This window comes from Papio anubis, chromosome 18 (genome assembly GCF_008728515.1).
Source record: "Papio anubis isolate 15944 chromosome 18, Panubis1.0, whole genome shotgun sequence".
NCBI classification, from domain to species: Eukaryota; Metazoa; Chordata; class Mammalia; order Primates; family Cercopithecidae; genus Papio; species Papio anubis.
The window spans coordinates 20,626,452-20,646,741 of record NC_044993.1 but is presented as its reverse complement, the minus strand read 5'-3'; the positions used below and the strand labels follow the sequence as shown (position 1 = coordinate 20,646,741).

Genomic DNA, 20,290 nt, shown 5'->3' with positions numbered 1-20,290 from the left:
GCCTGGTGCCAAGGCTGTTCTGATTCCCCCTTAGCCTTCTACTGCTTATCTCGCCACCCTGTCCTCCAACATAGAGAAAGCCGGGTGTGGTTGTGGTGTCAAAAGCAGCCTCCTTTCCTGCAGGAATCTTACTCAGTAATTTTATTACAAGGATTTTAGGCTTCTGCAGAACAGGGTTTTGGTTTATCTGTGGATTTCTTCGTTGCTCTCCTAACAGTGACCACAGAGCGAATCAGGTCTGTAAACCAGTTCTTCTGGCCAATGCTTACTGGATTCTTTGTACCACTTCAGTAATTTTTTAGAAAACAGAAAAGGAGTCAGCCACTAGGGCAACTAGTGGCCTGGGTTCAACTCATATGGGACCACCTGTTAGAATCAGGCCATAAGCCTCCTAAGAGCTGGGCAGAGTTGGCCCTGGGGTCTGCCTGGAGGCAGCTGCTGCAGCTTCCATGCCTATTCAGAGCAGCTTCCAGGGGGAGCCCTCAGCCATACCGTGCCCTGGTCTGAGAGGCTCGGCCAAGGGAGTCTGTTGAGGGTGCAGAGGCCAGCAGCCTTGCTAGTGGTCTCATGGAGGTGCCTGTAAGTAGGTAGTCTGGTAACCACCACTGGGCTGCAGGTTGTCCAAGGGGTCAGAGGCTGACGCGGGGACCCCTGGGGTTAACTCTGTGGGGTCACTTAAGGCCATATGTAGCCTGTTAGTCCTGGGCTACCCTACTGTGCCTGTCATCTGATTTCAGTGACATGTTTCCCTTCTGCCAAATGACCCCTGAGCAATCTTTTGCATCCAGTGCTAAGCATGTCTCCTTTCCAGGCCTGGCACCTACCGTCTTCAGGGTTTCTCCCTCTCAGCCTAGTGGCTGTCAAGTCTGGTAGCTGAACACTTTTACTTTCATTTTACCTCTGGCACCTTCTGGTAGCGCAGATCTCTTAGCTAGAGGCTGGAAGTGAGTCACGTGAGAAGGGGTTATGTCTCTCAGGCATTGAGCAGCCTGGCAGTGGGGTAGGGGGTGGGTGTGCAGGCCTGAGGTCAGAATGGGCTGACGGCGCACTCCCTCTGCAGGTGTGCGACTCTGACACTGTGCTGGATCCAGCCTGCACCATCGAGATGCTTCGAGTCCTGGAGGAGGATCCCCAAGTAGGGGGAGTCGGGGGAGATGTCCAAGTAAGATGAGACCAGGGCTATCTGGGGGAGGGTCTGGACTCTTTCCTAATCCAGCTGGGTGTGCCTCCTGGGAAATGGGTACTTTCTAGTATTTGTGGGGAGGTTCTTTCCTGGCATTTTCACTGACACCAAAGGGCTCACCTCCCTCGCTGCCCAACCCCTTTCTTGCTCTTCTTCCACATGAGGGGCAGTCACTTTACAGGTATGGAGAAGAGTCTATACTGCAGAAGGGGCACAGTATTTTGAGGCCGTACATCCTAGAAGGTACTTCCTTTTTGGCTGGTGATGCAGCAAGTAGCTCCCAAGTCAGATCCTTGAGAAGCCCTTGCTCTTAGGGGATAGGCTGAAGAGCTCTGGTCAATATGGTAAGAATAAGGAGCCCAATCTGCCAGAGATACTGAAGCAGCCTCCCAGGTCCCCTAGTTACTTTCCAGCCACAGAAAGCTCACAACAGGTGGCTGTGGTGGTGTCTTGCATTCTTCCCAAGCCCCCTTCTCTGCCACCACCACAGGCTGCCTCCTGAGACTGAAGGTGGCTTTGACTGCTAGAGCCGCTTAGTGGAGAAAATCTCTGCAGATGAGATGACACAGTAGGGAGGTAGAGCTGGTGCTTGGGACAGTGATTGCAAGTGGTTAGCTCCTCTAAGCCTCAGGTTTACCAGCTCCAAAGGAACCGATGGCTAGGAATCTGCGCAGTGGGCACAGAAGCCATGGTAAGGAGGCCTCGTGGTCTCTGATGTCTGTCCTCCGGGCGTGCATCCTTAGGTGAGGAGGCCCAGCATCTCTATTCCCTTGCAGATCCTCAACAAGTACGACTCATGGATTTCCTTCCTGAGCAGCGTGCGGTACTGGATGGCCTTCAACGTGGAGCGGGCCTGCCAGTCCTACTTTGGCTGCGTGCAGTGTATTAGCGGGCCCTTGGGCATGTACCGCAACAGCCTCCTCCAGCAGTTCCTGGAGGACTGGTACCATCAGAAGTTCCTAGGCAGCAAGTGCAGCTTCGGGGATGACCGGCACCTCACCAACCGAGTCCTGAGCCTTGGCTACCGAACTAAGTATACTGCGCGCTCCAAGTGCCTCACAGAGACCCCCACTAAGTACCTCCGGTGGCTCAACCAGCAAACCCGCTGGAGCAAGTCTTACTTCCGGGAGTGGCTCTACAACTCTCTGTGGTTCCATAAGCACCACCTCTGGATGACCTACGAGTCAGTGGTCACAGGTTTCTTCCCCTTCTTCCTCATCGCCACGGTCATACAGCTTTTCTACCGGGGCCGCATCTGGAACATTCTCCTCTTCCTGCTGACGGTGCAGCTGGTGGGCATTATCAAGGCCACCTATGCCTGCTTCCTTCGGGGCAATGCAGAGATGATCTTCATGTCCCTCTACTCCCTCCTCTATATGTCCAGCCTTCTGCCGGCCAAGATCTTTGCCATTGCTACCATCAACAAGTCTGGCTGGGGCACCTCTGGCCGAAAAACCATTGTGGTGAACTTCATCGGCCTCATCCCTGTGTCCATCTGGGTGGCAGTTCTCCTGGGAGGGCTAGCCTACACAGCTTATTGCCAGGACCTGTTCAGTGAGACGGAGCTAGCCTTCCTTGTCTCTGGGGCTATCCTGTACGGCTGCTACTGGGTGGCCCTCCTCATGCTGTATCTGGCCATCATCGCCCGGCGATGTGGGAAGAAGCCGGAGCAGTATAGCTTGGCTTTTGCTGAGGTGTGACATGGCCCCCAAGCAGAGCGGGTAAAGTGCAATGGGTAAGGGAGGGAAGGGGAATGGAAGAGAAAAGACGGGGTGGGAGGGAGGAGGGAGTGCTGTGTTTGAGTCTCTTAATGGTCCAAAGGACAAATCTAAAATGCAAAGAATGGTGATGTAGTATGGCCTGGCAGCTCTGTTTAGAGGGGGCAACACTGATCCCCCCAGGTGCAGGGCTGCAGGGGATTCTATGTTTTCAGATTGCCTGTCTGCTTGCATCTGCACATAGGCAGTAGTCTCCCCCTGGGCTCCAGAGGGCACTCAGAAGTGCGCTAAAGCAAGTAAGTCCCATTCAGTGGCAACTTGTGATAGGTACCTGAGTGATGGCCGCCTGTGGAAAGAGGTTCTCCCAGCCCATGTGAACACAACCAGAGGTGGCAGGAGAATTTCTACTGAGCGAGCTGGGCCGGTTAGTGTATGTCACCCCCACCCCACCCCTAAGTAGTCATCAATGCAATAAGATTGCGCCTGAGATACAAGGCCCAGAAGCCTGATCCTTGGGCATCAGAAAACAGGGTCCAGGAATGGTGCTTTATGTGACATATCCCACTCCACATCAACATTCCAGGGATGCGCCAAACCAGCAGGGAGTTAGCACTGAACTGCTTTTAAAAGTGTACATTAAAAAGGAAAGTGCCAGGAGGAACAAAGAGATTGTGGTGGTGCTAAAGGAGGCCATAAGCTATACAGAGGCCTTGGGTGTTCCACCTGGAAATTGCTCAGACGTCTAGATGGGTTCTTAGCTTGTCTGTGATCTCTGCTGGGGAGATAAAAAGATTAAGCCTCAACATGTTCAGAAAAGAAGTGAAGTCTTGGGTATTTTAACCTGTATACTCCTGAATTCCTCTCAAATTCAGCTCTGATCTGAGGCTAAGACACACTCCTCACTTCACTTTCTCTGAAGGCATATTTTTTGAGGTATCACTGCAGTCACCTCTTCTACCCTCATCATCATGGGTAAGTTTTTCAAGGTGGCAACTGGGGTGGAGCCTGGGCTCTTATAGAACCCTCAGCAGGAGGCAAGCGTGTTCTCAGCACATATGGGAACTATGAGGAGCCTCTGATCAAATTGGCTACAATCTTGGAGCTGCTTGGACAGATTTCTTGGCAGCCGGGTTAGCATGTGTGACTTTCAGGCTACTGTTCTTGACAATCATCTCTAATGGAAAGCTTTTCGGTGTTCCCAAAGTGAACTCTCAAATCCAAAATGGTTATCTTTGAGAACATCCATTCTCCTCAGTGGCTTCTCCAGGCAATTCTTACAGCCCAGTTGTGACAGTCACTGCATTTGCTTGCTTCTTTCCAGAAACCAAACTAGGAGATGAAACTGGTTCCTACATCCTAAGGTTGCTTTCTCTCATGCTTCCTGAGGCTGTTTTTGGCTGTTTTCCCTCTGCTGCTTTTGGGGAATGAGGGAAGCCATTTTCTAGTGACTTGCAATCCAGGCTGTTCTTGGTGTTGGAGTTTAAACCTGGGATCCTGACTAAGCCTTTGACTTAGGGGTTGCTGGCTTGCCCTCCAAATGTCCTTTCTTAGAGGCCAGCTAACCCGTGCAGAACCAGCACTGAGGTGGACAGCAGACGAGAGGGCAAGCCTTAAGTGTACCCAGGTGCTTCCTACAAAGACACAAGATGTGCTCTGAGCCACAGATGGGCAAACCCTGGTGCTTTCCTTCATCTCCTATGAACTCAAGGGTTTCCAGGTGTAGCTAACAGTTGCCACATCACACAGACCTCGAGTTTCTGGTAAGACTGCTGGTTGACATCAGACCCAACCCATGAAGGCTGGAAGGCAGCAGGTATTTGCTAAGGCAGCTGATCCAGGCAATCGTTCTGCTGGCCAAGAAGTAAACTATTTTGAGCATGAGAATGGAGGAAATCCGGTCAGCCAAGTGCAGAGTTCAGACTTCGCTAAGGGCTTGTTTTTCTTCAGCATTTACTTGAAGATTAATGTGGGATGTCAGGCTCTCCTGGCTGTCCTACCATCAGCTCTGCCTTGCACTGTGGTCATCAACTTTCCTCAAATCAAAAATAGGCAGGTACAGGTAGTGGGCTCACAACGTTTGACCTCGACTGGTTTTTCTAAGTTATTTTGTACATTTTTCAGCAGCAAAACCAAACTGGGTCTTCAGCTTTATCCCCGTTTCTTGCAAGGGAAGAGCCTTTATACAATTGGACGCATTTTGGTTTTTCCTCATTGAGAATTCTAATCCTCTTTTGTATTGTTTCTACAATAATTTGTAAACATATTTATTTTTACCTGCTTTTTTTTTTTTTTTTTAAATTTTCAGGTCAAGTTTTTTATACTGCACTTATTTGTCAAAATAAAGATTCTCACATATGCTGGTTATCTCGGAACTACTACTTCTTTGTACTTAATGAAAGCTAGCTCTTTATTCCAGTTCCCAAAGAGGGACTTAAAATACAAAGTTTAGTCAGGTGTGACTCAAGACCTGGACAAGGTCCATCCTGGTAACTACACCATGGGGGCTTAACTTTTAGTGTAGAGGGTCTTTGGTGAAATAACTGGCAGATGAATGGGCCCTTGCTAAGGCTAAAAACCAAAGCTTGCTTCCTCTTGAAGCATAAGCATTTTAACCAACATGATGTAAGAAAGACTGTAGCCAAGCTGAAACAATGAAAAGCAAACTTCCTTCCCTAAGAAACAGGTAACAAAACACAGTGACCCCAGCAGCCCTCTCATCCCATTTATTAAAGAAACAGTAAGAAAAGATACAATGCAGGAAAACCACCAACCATCCTTGCACACCAGGCTGAACAAAGCACAGTGATTTCTTCCCTTCATCCCCCACCCCCACCCCAATTCCCATATTCCCCCATCCACATCAGTTTAAATTTTGAGGTTCTTTGATTGGAAGTACCAGTGAAGAGGGAGTTGGATGAGTAGAGGAGCCTTAAATCTGGCCACCTCTAAGTCCCAGGAGAAGGGAGCTGCAGGCCCAGTCAGTCAAGCTGAAACTGCATTCAGTAGGTCTTTGAAGTGGTTGTCCATCTCCCTGTTCTGTGTTCAAGCCCCCAGCGAAAGGTATGGCAGTAGAGGATGACCAGGTCCAAGCTGCCCAGTTCAGAGCTACGGAAGCATGGTTCGTTCACCAACGCCACGTTTCTAGAGAGCAGTGAGCTGATTCTCCAATGGTGAGCAGGGGACTACATGTGAACTGGGACCTGCAGGCCAATGTATCCCTGAGGAAAAGTCCACAAGAACAATTCAAGAAACTAGTAAGAAACAATGGGCAGAAAGCTGTGGGACGAAAGCACAGCAGGCTTCTGGGAGGCTGGAGATCCTTTCTCTCAAGGCCAGGATTATTCCCACCTGCCACAGTTCACATGCCACAAATAACATCTCACCTTCAGTCAAGAAAAACGCAGAGGAAAAAGATGGCTCATTTGAACTTGAGCCCCAGCTATGTTCTTCAGACTGTAGCTCCACAACTACCCTTTTACCTAAGACAGCCCCTGCCGAGAACCACAGTGCCTAGAAACCAAGGTGGTCCTGGAGGGAAAACGGTGTTTAAGGGGGTAACATTCCATTTGGGTACATTGTAGCCATTGGACCCCCTGGTCTGGGGAAAGCAGCTGTGTTTGTGCCAGGGAGGCTCCCCACTCTAGGAAATGGGACGAAACTCTTGCCTGCAGGGCCATTCATCCTTGGAAAGGAAGCTGGGTTGAGACCGAGGGTCCCAGTTGGCCTTGCGAAAGGAGCCGGGTTGATACCCACAGGGCCAACTGGAGAAGGGCCCAAATGCCCAGCAGCTGGCCTGGGGAAAGTAACTTGACCAGGGCCTAATGGGCCAGTAGACCTTGGGAGGGTAGTTGGACTTGGACCCTGCAGGCCAGCGGCCCTTGGGAAGTTAGCTGGGTTGGGGCCAAGTGGCCCAGAGGCTCTTGGGAAAATGGTTGGATTTGAGCCCTGGAGGCCAGCAGACCTTTGGAAGGTAGCTGGGTTTGATGCCAATGTGCCAGAAGACTGAGAAAAGGCAGATGAACCTGCTCCCCTGGGAAAGGAATTGGCATTTACCCCCATGGGGCCACCTGGCCTTGAGAAATGAGCTGAATTAGGGCCTATGGGGCCAGGAGCCCTTGACATGGGAGATGGATTTGGCCCTGGAAGGCCAATTCCCCGAGAGCCAGGACCTGAGTTTGGGCCCATGGGCCCAGGTACTCTTGCCATGGAGGATGGGCTTGTGCCCATGTTTCCAGAAGCCTGTGAGAAAGAAGCTGAATTTGCTCCTAAAAGACCTGCTGCTCTTAGAATGGGGGCAAGATCGAGGCCTTGAGGTCCAGCCATTCTTAAGTTAAGACCAGATCCTGTGCCCAAGAGGCCACCTGCTCTGGCATCTAGATTAGGGCCCGGGCCCAGGCCACTTGGTCTTGGGTTGGGCCCAAGGCCTGGGCCTGGAAACACACCTGACCTGGGAGCAGGGTTTGTCCCTAAAAAGCCTGATCTCAGATTGGGGTTTGGTCCTGGGCCCAGGCCAACTGGCCTAGGATTGGGAGGACCATTCCCAGAGGTCAACAGAACACCTGCTCTCAGGTTAGGTCCAGATCCAGGGCCTATGGGACCACCACTTCTGGGGTCAGGACCTGCTCCTAGGAGACCACCTGCCCTTGGGTTGGACATAGGACCTGGTCCTGGGAGACCCCCTAACCTGGGGTTAGACAGAGGCCCTGGGCCTGGCAGAGCCCCTGTCCTAGGGTTTAGGGTGGGGCCTGGGCCTGGCCCCAAGAGGCCACCAGGCCTTGGGAAAGAAACTGCACCTGTGCCAGTGGGATTCATCCCTCTTGGAAAAGAAGCCATACTTGGGTCACGAGCACCAGCTGGGAAAGGTGCCGGATTTGAAGCCAACGAGCCTGACGAAGCTGGAAAAGGAGATGGGTTCCTTGGAAATGGGGCCAGATTTCCACCAAGAGAACCAGCCGCCATAAGGAAGGGATCCGAGTTCACACCCAATGGGTGGCCTGTGTTGAGAACAGGACCCCCCTGTGGTCCCAGGGAACTGTCGAGCCGTCCTCGAGGTGGCAGCGGAGCACGAGTCCAAGGAGTTGGCCGCTCTCTAGGGAAAATCCGAGGTTCTTTCATACTTTCTTGGGGACGTTGGTGATAATGGGCTTGGGGCGGGTTTTGAAAAGGATCTTGTCTTTGATGAGTGCTGTCACCAGGTACCGGGTGCCAATCTCGCGGCCAAGCTCATCACAGTCCTGATCCCCAGGAGTGTGTTTCACAAGGACTGCGAAAGGTTTCTCCAGGTGGATGATTTTCCCATACAGGATGTGATGGCCCACGATCAGCACAGGGGTTCCCTTCGGCAGAACAAGAACGAGATTCCTGAGGTTCGGGGCAAGGCCATGACACTCAGGCGCCTCCTAAAGCTGCTCCTGGCAGGCTCTGCTGGCACCTCCACTCCCTGGTTTGGCTCTGCCATTGTGGAGCAGCCACACTGGACCACCCACCCATGTGCCATTTTTACTTTCTAGCCCCACATAAGATAATTTCCACTTTCAGAAATGTGAGCTTTCCAGATTCCCCAAAATTAAATTTCCCTGCTACTGCAGAGGTAGGGGGAGAACAAGCAGAGAGCATCGCAGATTAGCTAGACCTTGAATAACAAACCTGAGGCAGTCCTCACTCTGGGTCCTGGGAGCACCACCTCGGTGTAGCTTGCTTTCCTGAGGCATTAGGCAGGGAAAGAAAAGCCCCCTCACCTCAGTGGTGTAATGTAGGTCTCCCAGGAGGTTTCCAGCTAATCCAGTGCTGTAGCGAGCCTCGATCTCCCCCTGTAGCTCCATCAGCACCCATTCTGCCAGGCCTCCAGCCCTCGCACTGCAAGCAAAGGGCTGGCGGTTACAATATTTTTGAGGGGTGAAGGATAAATAGTGTCCTCACACCACCATTCGAGGCCCAAAGGACCTCTTCGTTGGGTCAAGTTCTTGGGAAATTGGGCAGTGCTAGGCACTGAACTAGAGATCAGAAGGCAAGGATTTGTGCAAGATGCACCTAAGGACCCTGATTCTTCCAGACACACACCACACCTCTATAGCCCTCATCATTTCAAGCCAAATTTTAAAATCTCAAAATGTACTCACCTGGAAACAACAATTTGCACCATGAGCCTTCTGTCTTTAAAAAAGCAAGTGAAAACAAGCTGTACAGAAAAAAGAAAAAGAGATTTAGGATAATAATGACAACTAATGCAACCTCCACCTCCCGGGTTCAATAGATTCTCCTGCCTCAGCCTCCCGAGTAGCTGGGAATACAGGCACCTGCCACTATGGCCAGCTAAATTTTTGTATTTTTAGTAGAGATGGGGTTTCACCATGTTGGGCAGGCTGGTCTCGAACTCCTGACCTTGTGATTCACCCGCCTCGGCCTCCCAAAGTGCTGGGATTACAGGCGTCAGCCACCATGCCTGGCCAACAACTAATATTACTTACTGTGTGCTAAGTAATTTTCTAAGTGCTTTAGACACATTTTATCTTGTTCCTCTAACAATGCCATAAGTGGGAAGTGTTCTTTTACCAATATCGTACATACAAGGTTGCTTAAGATCACCAATGGTCAACTGTATGTGCAAAAGTAATCAAGATCACATAGCTACTAAAGCAATGATGATATGAACCTAAGACATAACACTGCAAAGACCATACTCTTGCTCACTATGCTAACGTGCCTTTCTCAAGGATTTTCTTTTTTCTTTTTTTTTTTTGAGACCAAGTCTCGCTTTGTCACCAGATCTGGAGTGCAGTGGCGCAATCTCGGCTCACTGCAAACTCTGCTTCCCGGATTCAAGCATTCCTCCTGCCTCAGCCTCCCGAGTAGCTGGGATTACAGGCGCCCGCCACCACACCCAGCTAATTTTTTTTTTTTGAGAGGGAGTCTCGCTCTGTCACCCAGGCTGGAGTGCAGAGGCGTGAACTCAGGTCACTGCAACCTCCACCTCCCGGGTTCAAGCGATTCTCGTGCTTCAGCCTCCCGAGCAGCTGGGATTAAGGTATACAACCCCCATGCCTGGCTAATTATTTTTAGTAGAGATGGGGTTTCACCATGTTGGCCAGGCTGGTCTCAAACTCCTGACCTCAGGTGATCCACCCACTTTGGTCTCCCAGTGTTAGGATTACAGGTGTGAACCACCACACCTCATTTTTGTATTTTTAGTAGAGATGGGGTTTCACCATCTTAGCCAGGCTGGTCTCAAACTCCTGACCTCAGGTGATCCACCCACCTCAGCCTCCCAAAGTGCTAGGATTACAGGTGTAAGCCACCACACCCAGCCTTGATCTCCTGACTGCACGATCCGCCCGCTTTAGCCTCTTAAAAGTGCTGGGATTATAGGCTTCAGCCACCGCGCCCGACCTCTTTTCTTCTTCTTTTGAGACAGGGTCTCACTCTGTTGCTCAGGATGGAGTGCAGTGGCAAGATCACAGCTCACTGAAGCCTTTACTTCCTGGGCTTAAGTGATCCTCCTACCTCAGCTTCTCAAAGTGTTCGGATTACAGGTATGAGCCACTGTACCCAGCCTAGGGTAGTCTATTTCCTACTCTGCATGTTTCTTTAAAAAGCCTATAGAGTTTCTTAAGATTTTACTTTTTTCTTTGGTAATGATACAAGCTTCAAGTCTACCTCCTTGGTTTTCAAGGTTCAAGGGGTCTCTCTTTAAAAATAAAGCCAACGGGGCCAGGTGCAGTGTCTCAGGCCTGTAATCTCAGCACTTTGGGAGGCTGAGGCAGTTGGGTCACTTACTGTCAGGAGTTTGAGACCAGCCTGGCCAACATGGTGAAACCCCGTCTCTACCAAAAATACAAAAATTAGCCGGGTGTGGCGGCAGGTGCCCATAATCCCAACTATTCGGCAGGTTGAGGTAAGAGAATCGCTTGAACTCTGGAAGGCAAAGGTTACAGTGAGCCAAGATTGCTCCACTGCACTCTACCCTGGGCAACAGAGTGAGACTGTCTCAAAAAATAAATAAATAAAGCCAAGGGAACTGAAAAAGTCCTCCAAACATCTTTAGTGAATGGTAAGCTGATTTCTGATGTGATTCTTATCAAAAGCGTTGACCACCTTTCACTTAGATATGAAAATATCCTGATACTTAGATAACTGACTTTGGCTGGGAGCAGTAGCTCACGCCTGCAATCCCAGCACTTTGGGAGGCTGAGGTGAGCGGATCACCTGAGAACAGGAGTTTCAGACCAGCCTGGTCAACATGGTGAAATCCTGCTCTACCAAAAACACAAAAAATTAGCTGGGTGTGGTGGTGCATGCCTGCAGTCCCACCTACTTGGGAGGCTGAGGCATGAGAATCACTAGAACCTGGGAGATGGAGGTTGCAGTCAGCTGAGATCACACCACTGCACTCCAGCCTGGGCAAGAAAGCAACTGTCTCAAAGAAAAAAAATGTATATATATGCTTTCATTATATACAACAGCAGCACCACCTGGTGGCAAATTTGGAGTACTTTACAAGAACTGGACATTTTTGCCTAAAGACAATTGGCTTCACTTTCTGCGAAGGATAGATTCATCGGGGGTTGATGGGAGAGGGGACAAAACTACAGCTTCTGGCTAAGTACTGTCAATGTATATATGGAGTTTAGTGGAAGGTTATTAGTTCAATGTTTACCAACTGTAGTATGGAAAGTTAATAGGTATTAAAATTGTGCTCAAGCTTAGCAAACACCCAATTAAAATGTTAAGCAGATTTTTTTTCTTTTTGAGATGGAGTCTCACTCTGTCGCCCAGGCTAGAGCGCAGTGGCATGATCTTGGCTCACCACAACCTCCACCTTCTAGGTTCAAGTGATTCTTCTGCCTCAGCCTCCTGAGTACCTGGGATTACAGGCACGTGCCACCATGCCGGGCTAATTTCTGTATTTTTAGTAGAGACGGGAGTTTTGCCATGTGGGCCAGGCTGGTCTCGAACTTCTGACCTGAGGTGATCCAGCCGTCTCAGCCTTCCAAAGTACTGGGATTGCAGGAGCAAGCCACCGTGCCCAGCAGATTTCTTTGAGACGGGGGTCTTACTATGTTGCCCTGGTTGGTTCCAAACTCCTAAGCTCCGGGGATCCTCCCACCTCAGCCTCCCAAAGTGGTGGGATTACAGGCGTGAGACACTGTGCAAGCTTGAGATTTCTTTACTAGTATGTTAATCTTCCTTTTGGATCTCCAGCCTTATAGCATGACTCTACTCCTAGAGCACCAAACACTGGCAACATGAAATTGGTCAACTCACTAGACTTTTTTTGAGAGGAAGTTTCACTCCTGTTGCCCAGGCTGGAGCGCAATGGCATGATGTCAGCTCACCACCACCTCCACCTCCTGGGTTCAAGCAATTTTCATGCCTCAGCCTCCTGAGCAGCTGGGATTATAGGCATGTGCCACCATGCCTGGCTAATTTTGTATTTTTAATAGAGACAGGGTTACTCCATGTTGGTCAGGCTGGTCTCAAACTCCTGACCTCAGGTGATCCACCCGCCTTGCCCTCCAAAAGTGCTGGGATTACAGGTGTGAGCCACTGCGCCCGGCCAACTCACTAGACTTTTTAAATTCAAATATAAGTAGCAGCTAACATGTTTTGAATTTTTACTGTGGAATTTTTACTGTGCACATATATTGGTGGTTTCTCATTCAACCATCATAACAAGTCTATGATATAGGTATTTATTCCTATTTTGGAGATGAGGCTACTGAGGCATACAGAGATTAAGTCACTTGCTTATATGTTGGACACACACAGCTGCTATGTGATAGAGTAGAAATCTGTGCCATGTCTGACTATTACACTCATAATCACTACACAACTCTGCCTTCCCAAAGGAAAAGAAAGTATTAATGAGAACAAAAAGGAATCAAGGCATCAGGCAGGCATCAAGTACACGCAAGAGCTGGTCAGAAGGTCAATACAGATTCAGGAGAGCATCCTTGAATTGAGTCAGACCTTCTGCACCAGCACAGGTTGTGGGACCACTGGAAAAGGGGTAATACACAAGCTCAGAACCCAAACATTTCCCAAAGAGGCCCCACCACTACTGTCAACAGAACTAAAAGCACTTTTAAAATCCTTTTATAAGGTTTCTTGAAGAAGGATAAAGTTTAAAATCAGAAGGCCTAAATTCAGCTCTCCTGCAAGTGTGGAGCTCTTTATTGCGTAGTCAAGAACAAGTCACTTTATGACTATGACACCTAGATTATGTCCTATTAAACTACTGCAAAGACCAAATACATGCTAACGTGGTTTAAAGACTCCAAGCTCTACTGAGACGGGCTGTTTTTTTTAAGACAGTGAGATAAGAAAATCAGCCTTTTGATCCATCATTTTGACTATAACTTAAGGAATGGTATATTTTAGCCACAAATCAAAAAAGGCTCAATAATGCCGACAGACAGAGAAGGGTTCTTGCAAATGTGCTTTTGATGATGATGGAGTATATTTTCCTGGATGGGTACAAGTGACAGTAAAACACAGGTGGTTTTAGAAAAGCGATAAGGTGTTCACATAGGTACACAGTATATTCCAGGAAGATCAAGGCGGGGAAGGAGACAGAGCCTACTTCCTGACAACCAAAATCAATCGTCAAGCACTGTTGACCATGTGCTTGAGAAAAATGCAGAAATATTTTCAGTGCATTCTCCATTTCCTGGACAGTCTCCTGTTAGAAGAGGAAATCACAACAACGGTGTGGAAAACCACTGTTGCTGGGATGGCACAGCTGTTACTTGCATACCAATCCCCCGTGCCTCAATAAGACTGCACACCTTTATACACTGATGTAGGAGGCTCTGCCTGTGTACTTCTATGGCATTACCAGACATCTAGCAATGCTCCTGCAAATAGTTCTGTGGCCCATAGGCCTCAGCATCTTAGCGCCATACTCAGTCAGGCTGGTAAAAACTTGTCTTATCCTAGAACTACTGGGATGCTGCAGATGTATGTAGAAATGAAGTTCGAGCCCAGCTTCTAAGAGTTTAGTTCACAAGAACTCACGGACTGCTCTGGCTACAGTTAGGTAATTTATACACACATGGGTGTATTTACTAGTCAGGAATGTAGTACATTGACTAGTATTTGTAATACTAGTATTTACTAGTCAGGAATGTAGTATTTACTGGTCAGGAATGTACTAGTCAGGAATGTAGAGGAATTTTTAAATTCATTAAATTTTATGAATTTTAAAATTCTACTTTAGCACTTTAAAATATCCTGTAACACCTGAATTCCATGATTTCTTTTCTTGCTCCTTCAGATTCTACTCTAAGCAACTGTTTGTAGGGCACAGTAGGTAGGGATACCTGAGTACTTCCCTGAGCACACACCTGATGGAGGTGGCAAGGAGCATGTACTTCATTCAGTGTGGAATTGATTAAACAGCATGAGGCTGGGCGCGGTGGCTCATGCCTATGATCCCAGCACTTTGGGAGGCCGAAGCGGGCGGATCACCGGAGGTCAGGAATTTGAGGCCAACATTGTGAAACCCCATCTCTACTAAAAATACAAAAATTAGCCAGGCGTGGTAGTGGGCGCTTGTAGTCCCAGCTACTCAGGAGGCTGAGACAGGAAAATTGCTTGAACCTGGGAGGCAGAGGTTGCACTGAGCCAAGATCACGCCACTGCCCTCCAGCCTGGGCAACAAAGAGAGAAACTCCGTCTCAAAAAAAAAAAAAAAAAAAAAAAAAAGCATATGAGAACCTGCAACCCAGTGTGCCCTCATCCCCTTGGGAGTAGACAGAGTAGGAAAAAGAGGTGGGGAAGAAGTATAATACAAATAAATCCCTATTAGAAATAACAAGCATAACAATGGAAATTATCTGTATAAGAATATGTCTAAGTCTTCAGTCTCAATTCATTCCAGCAACACTGAAACAACTAGAGCAATTTCTCGTTGTTTGTTCTAAGATGTGGCTTGTTTAGAAATTGCAGCTCTATCAAGAGCATTTGAAGGCACAGTTTGATGAATACACTATACATGATGTCAAGAAACTAAAAGGGAGTCAGTGGAAGAACTCTCCCAGTAACTTTTTTTTCCTTTTTTTTTTTGTGAGACGGAATCTCCCTCTGTTGCCCAGGTTGGAGTGCAGTTGCTTGATCTCAGCTCATTGCAACCTCTGCCTCCCAGGTTTAAGTGATTCTCCTGCCTCAGCCTCCCAAGTAGCTGGGACTACGGGTGCCCGCCACCACACCCAGCTTATTTTTGTATTTTTAGTAGAGACAGGGTTTCACCATGTTGGCCAGGCTGGTCTTGAACTCCTGACCTCAAGTGATCTGCCCACCTTGGCCTCCCAAAGTGTTGGGATTACAGGTGTGAGCCACCATGCCCGGTCAACTTTCTCTCTTTTCTTGAGATAGAGCCTCACTCTGTCACCCAAGCAGGAGTGTAGTGGCACGATCTTGGCTCACTGCAACCTCTGCTGCCCAGGTTCAAGCGATACTCTTGCCTCAGCCTCCCGGGTAGCTGGGATTACAGGCACCTGTCACCACGCCCTACTAATTTTTGTATTTCTAGTAGAGATGGGGTTTCACCATAAAGGTCAGACTGGTCTTGAACTCCCGACCTCATGATCCACCCGCCTCGGCCTCCCAAAGTGCTGGGATTACAGGCGTTAGCCACTGCGCCCAGCCAACTCTCTCTTAGGAGCAGAGTTCAATCCCAGATTTGGCTAGGACTGACATGTCTTTCATTAAGAACAGTAATTCCAGGTTGACAAGGTTAACTGCAGAGCCGGGGAGAGACTTCTGTGATATCACTTTTCAAAAAGATTTAAATTCATTATATTACAGTGTGGTATCAGTCTCACAGGCCACAACTCATGTGTAGCCTTGAAGAGATAAAAAGGTATAAAGAAAACCAACTCTCCCTGCAATAAATTATATATCCTGTCCCCATTCTCATGAGGGGGGAAAGTTTTCTTCTTGATCTTTACGGGCCTTCACACAGCTAAATGAACTAAACAATACATAAATTCTGTATTCCTGTTAGTCAAATGACTATCTCAGTAAAGGAAACTTTTTTCCCCTTAAAAAGGCACCAGCATTCAAAGAATCAATCCAGACCCACAATGGGAATCCTACCCCAAACCAAAAAGCTTTGGCTGTCATCAGACCACTCTGGGATATACCTTATTTAACCAGCATTTGGCTTCTCTCTTTTGAAGTTAGTAACTACTATTATAAAAAACCTGCCGGGCGCGGTGGCTCATGCCTATAATCCCAGCACTTTGGGAGTCCGAAATCAGCCCGATCAACATGGTGAAACCCCATCTCTACGAAAAATACAAAAATTAGTCAGGCGTGGTGGCATGCACCTGTAATCCCAGCTACTCCGGAGGCTGAGGCAGAAGAATCACTTGAACCCGGGAGACGGCAGTTACAGTGAGCCGAGACTGCGCCACTGCACTCCAGCCTGGGCGACAAAGCAAGATTCCATCTCAAAAAACAAACAAACTAAAACAAAACAAAAAAAACTGGTAAATCAAAGCACCACCACGATTTCTTAAGAAAAGTCCAGGCAGAGGCTGGGTGCGGTGGCTCACGCCTGTAATCCCAGCACTCTGGGAGGCCGAGGTGGTTGGATCACGAGGTCAGGAGATCGAGACCATCCTGGCTAACACAGTGAAACCCCGTCTCCACTAAAAATACAAAAAATTAGCCACATGTGGTGGCAGGTGCCTATAGTCCCAGCTACTCGGGAGGATGAGGCAGGAGAATGGCGTGAACCCAGGAGGTGGCGGCTGCAGTAAGCGGATATCATGCCACTGCACTCCAGCCTGGGCAACACAGGCTCCGTCTCAAAAAAAAAAAAAAAAAGAAATAAAAGTCCAGGCAGAACATTATTTTTATAATACAAAAAGCTTCATTTCTCATATAGCTAGCTTTGTTCAAACACTTATCTAGATCCTCTTATTTCACCCTAACACCCTATGATTTTTAGCATGGTCTTCTCACTCCCATTTCATAAATGAGGAAACAGGCTTAGAGAAGCTAAATGTTAACTGGTCACACAGCTACTTAGGTGGAGAGCTGGGATATGAACCCTAACCCCTCCACAATCTTGCCCCTCTTGCAGTTCTCACATAGTCCCCTCTTGTAAAGCACCTCTGTGTGAGAACTTCCCTTACTTTACAAATATTAGCCTCGTTCTCACAGCATCTCTTACAAAATGGCAAATAAGTAACCTATGGAAAGACGCTGCAACTAGCCACCCAAGTAACTATTGTATCTGTGGGGCAGGCAGTTAAAAACAAACAAGAAGCTTGCTTTTTATCATAGCCAATTGAGATGTTTCAGTTTTTGAAACTTTTAGAAAAAACTACTCAATGCCACCTCTAGAACACAAAGCTTTACCCTACACCTCTGCTCCCGAGTGTGAAAGTAAGTGAATAGAGGACATTCTTTGTCAAGTATTCATTTTAATCTTCCACAAAATTTAATTCTTATCCTCTGGTCTCTGAATTGTTAAATATTAAATTGTTAAGATTACTGTCTTACAGAGAACAGAACAGCCTGAGCAATGATCCTCATAATCCTTCAAAATAAAATGTGGCAAAAGAAAGTGTGTACCCAATTAAACCGAACATATGGCTTATAGCAAAAAAAGAGGCTTTGACTCAATGATTTAACCTCAATACAAATAACTAAATTTTAATAAAGCTAAACAATATTTTAGAAATTGTTTCATTTTGTACTTTTTAAGACAGGAAACCAAGGCTTTAAATTCTCAACCCTTAAACATTCTTTTCTAAACTGGGGTGAAATCACTTAATTCTTTGAGTGTAAATATTCTCACAATTTTATATTTTTTGCTAAGCCAACAGTTGGCATTTATTGAGCTTTTGTTTTTTGATCCCAGGGTGGATACTTTGTTTAGGGATATAGTGAAGCATTCACTTGTCATACAGACCTGGATTCTGTGATTTTGTCACCTATCCCGTATGTGACAGTGGGTAGTTTAACCTCACAGGTTTTCCTAACAATAAATTGAGCACAAACGCCTATTTCGAAAGGCTGTTGCAAGAACAAGTAATGAATGTAAAGCTTTTAGCACATTGTCTAACACTCGGTAAACCTTCAGGGTCAAGCTATTGATTTCCCAGAGGAAGGTGGCATTTTCTTAGTATTCATCCAATAGAATGTCTTAATACTACTGTATTAGCATATTAATGTTTATAATGGACTAAAGCATTCTACGAAAGCAGCAGGTCATCAGAATAAAATCAAGTCTTCATAACAGTAGAAGAATTCACACTCGGCAGTTGTGGTTCACCAAACTGCTTCAGGGATTAAGTTCTGGAAGGTAATTTCTCTAATCCAATGACTATGTATGTGCCTTTCCACCAAGTGAACAACTCTGAACGTTTTACATACAACTGAACACAGATGATTTTTATTTATAGTGTTATCGTGGTTTTGTGACTGAAGGGGACAGGTCTATACTTTTGAAGGGGATCTTGTCTCTTGAAAGGCTTATGTCACTAAGTCTAAAATCCTGTTTCCAAATGAGAAGCTTGCTCCCCTCCAAAAGGGGGCTTATGGAGGGTTGGTGGAATTGAATGCTTCCAAACTTTACATTAGTGAAGAGTGTGTTCAAAAACTTATGTGGATGCTATGCATACACGTGATACTTCCCATCACATTTTAGGATTCCCACGTTGGAGGGAATCAATTACTGGTATTTGTAGCAATGGGTGGAAAAGATGGCTTCAGTCGATCTGAGTTACTGCAGTTTTCTCCATCTTCTGCTACTCTGCAGCCCCATCTTAGCCTGTCCTCCTCTTAATGCTACGGCCCCTTGTATTCCCCCAAACTCTTTCCTTTCCAGCCCGGCGTGGAGTCTCCCTCTATCCTCTTCCTCCCACCCACCCCCATCTTCTCCACCCACTCCCTCTCGGCCCCCTCCCACCCTTTCTGCTAGAGCTACAAACACTTCCTATTTCTAGTCCCACCCACTTTCTGGGACTTCTCAATCCGCTTCCCCCCTCTTCTCCACCCCCCTCTAAATTACAAGCTGTTTTAACCCCTTTTCCTGCCTCCCAGGGAAACTATTCTTTAAACCGCCTTCCTCCACGCCACCCACCGGAGTGGTCTTCTAAACCGTTCACCCTCCTCCCAAAGATTACTCTTTAAACGTCCTTTCTCTACCACCCTCGTTCTCCAAATTGTTCCCGGTTCTCAAGTACTCCGCCCCTCCAGGACCCCATCCCACTCATCTCTACGGCTTCCCACCCACAAAAGAACCTGGAATGACTCTCCAACCACCCTTCCAATTACCTCTCCCAGAAGCCTCCCTACTCCACGATTACAAATGTTCCCTAGAACAAAACCTCACGGTCCTTCTCCCCACCCCGAACTCCCCTTTCTGCTATTCCCGCTACTTCCTAGGTTCCAGTTCTACTCCGCTCCCGCAAGCATAGCGGGCTGGGCTCCCTCTCAAACCCGGGAAGAACCCCTTCCCGCACGTACCTCGAGGTTCCGGCCCGCGCCGCCCCCTTCTCCGTCCTCCGCCCGCGCTCGGCCACCCTTTCCGCCCTTCTCACGCTCCTCCCCGCTCGCTCCCTTCCTTCCCTCCGCCTCCCGTCTCCACACCGCTCCCTTCCCCCAAACTCCCGGCCCTCCCACCCCGGGGGCCCCTCCGGGCTCGCCCCCATCTCCGCGCCGCCCTCCCGCCACCCCCCCCCTTCCCAGCCACCCCTCCCCCGCCCGAGCTCCCCGCCCCTCGGCTCGCCATTCTTCTCTCCGAGCCGCGCGCCCCGCCCGGCCCCGGCTCCCTAGCTTCCCGCTCCCTCGCGCCCTCGCCCCCATCCCCTGCTCGGCCCTCGCTCCCCGCGGCCTCCCATACCCCCCGCCCGCGGCCTGACCTGCAATGGCGGCCGCCGAGCGCGGCGCCGCGCGGCCAACGGGCGACAACCGAACCTCCCGCCGCCGTCGCCGCCGCCGCGAGCACTGCCTGCGCACTTCCGACTATGCGCCAGGAGCACTTCCGGGGCAGAGCCTGAGAGCGCGCGCGCACGTGGGGCCGGGGCGGAGAGAGGCGAGCGCCGGGAAGGGGAGTGTGCGGCAGCTGGTGAGTTGGGGAAGGGGCGTGGGAAGCGGCTGCGAGAGCTGGGAGTCTTACATGGTGGGCCGGCCCAGGGTCGGCGTCCGGCTGATCTCCTTGTCCCGAGGGTCTCCTTGTCCCGAGGCTGGGTGGGGGCTACTCTGTAGACCCTGGGAGAAGGAATGGGAGGCGAAGACCGCGCGCGCCCCAGGCGCTCTGGCCCTGCCGAACGCGCCTGCTCTTTCTGCGGGTTCCTAACCTTGAAGCTAGACCAGTGAGGGGCGAACAAGACCGGGTCTCTACTCTGGCCCAGTACGTATGTTGGCCGGCGTC

General features: G+C 48.9%; 4 protein-coding genes across 9 annotated transcripts in view; 2 read left to right on the top strand and 2 right to left on the bottom strand.

Moving 5' to 3' along the window:
• Nucleotides 1–5,265, top strand: part of HAS3 (hyaluronan synthase 3) — a 33,641-nt gene extending 28,376 nt beyond the window's left edge. Inside the window, exons 5-6 of the mRNA XM_021932101.2 lie at nucleotides 1,061–1,162; nucleotides 1,960–5,265. Of these exons, the coding sequence (XP_021787793.2) occupies nucleotides 1,061–1,162; nucleotides 1,960–2,883 (1,026 nt within the window). The 3' untranslated portion in view covers nucleotides 2,884–5,265. The remainder of the gene's footprint in view (nucleotides 1–1,060; nucleotides 1,163–1,959) is intronic.
• A 344-nt stretch (nucleotides 5,266–5,609) lies between these two features.
• Nucleotides 5,610–19,881, bottom strand: CHTF8 (chromosome transmission fidelity factor 8). 2 transcript variants are annotated; one of them, XR_641614.4, is made up of 5 exons: nucleotides 19,779–19,881; nucleotides 9,021–9,079; nucleotides 8,640–8,757; nucleotides 7,695–8,237; nucleotides 5,610–6,119 (listed from the first exon to the last, which is right to left on the bottom strand). XR_641614.4 is itself a non-coding variant. In XM_003917098.5 (4 exons), exons 2-4 carry the CDS (start codon nucleotides 9,041–9,043, stop codon nucleotides 8,013–8,015), a joined length of 366 nt encoding a protein of 121 aa, XP_003917147.1. In that variant the 5' UTR covers nucleotides 9,044–9,079; nucleotides 19,779–19,881; the 3' UTR covers nucleotides 5,610–8,012. The 2 variants fall into 2 exon arrangements, 1 of the variants encoding a protein (XP_003917147.1); XM_003917098.5 differs by having other exon boundaries at nucleotides 5,610–8,237.
• On the bottom strand, nucleotides 5,610–19,885 carry DERPC (DERPC proline and glycine rich nuclear protein). 4 transcript variants are annotated; one of them, XM_031658146.1, is made up of 5 exons: nucleotides 19,779–19,885; nucleotides 9,021–9,079; nucleotides 8,640–8,757; nucleotides 7,695–8,237; nucleotides 5,610–6,119 (listed from the first exon to the last, which is right to left on the bottom strand). In XM_031658146.1, exons 4-5 carry the CDS (start codon nucleotides 8,014–8,016, stop codon nucleotides 6,043–6,045), a joined length of 399 nt encoding a protein of 132 aa, XP_031514006.1. In that variant the 5' UTR covers nucleotides 8,017–8,237; nucleotides 8,640–8,757; nucleotides 9,021–9,079; nucleotides 19,779–19,885; the 3' UTR covers nucleotides 5,610–6,042. The 4 variants fall into 4 exon arrangements, with proteins under 4 accessions (XP_031514006.1, XP_031514008.1, XP_031514005.1 ...); XM_031658148.1 differs by lacking the exon at nucleotides 8,640–8,757 and having other exon boundaries at nucleotides 19,779–19,883; XM_031658145.1 differs by having other exon boundaries at nucleotides 5,610–8,237; nucleotides 19,779–19,865.
• An 11-nt stretch (nucleotides 19,886–19,896) lies between these two features.
• Nucleotides 19,897–20,290, top strand: part of UTP4 (UTP4 small subunit processome component) — a 40,926-nt gene continuing 40,532 nt past the window's right edge. The window contains exon 1 of one of the 2 annotated variants that reach the window (XM_031658143.1): nucleotides 19,897–19,984. The gene's annotated coding sequence lies outside the window, so the exon portion shown is untranslated. Of the gene's footprint in view, nucleotides 19,985–20,050; nucleotides 20,270–20,290 lie in introns of those variants that run through there. The other variant, XM_031658144.1, reaches the window with a different exon arrangement.

Coding starts and splice junctions, on each gene's coding strand:
- DERPC (XM_017953501.3), bottom strand. CDS start 8,016: ATGAAAGAACCTCGGATTTTCCCTAGAGAGCGGCCAACTCCTTGGACT.
- CHTF8 (XM_003917098.5), bottom strand. CDS start 9,043: ATGGTGCAAATTGTTGTTTCCAG. Junction 8,758..9,020: donor GTGCAAATTGTTGTTTCCAG/GTGAGTACATTT, acceptor CTTTGCTTGCAG/TGCGAGGGCTGGAGGCCTGG. Junction 8,238..8,639: donor ACCTACATTACACCACTGAG/GTGAGGGGGCTT, acceptor GTTCTGCCGAAG/GGAACCCCTGTGCTGATCGT.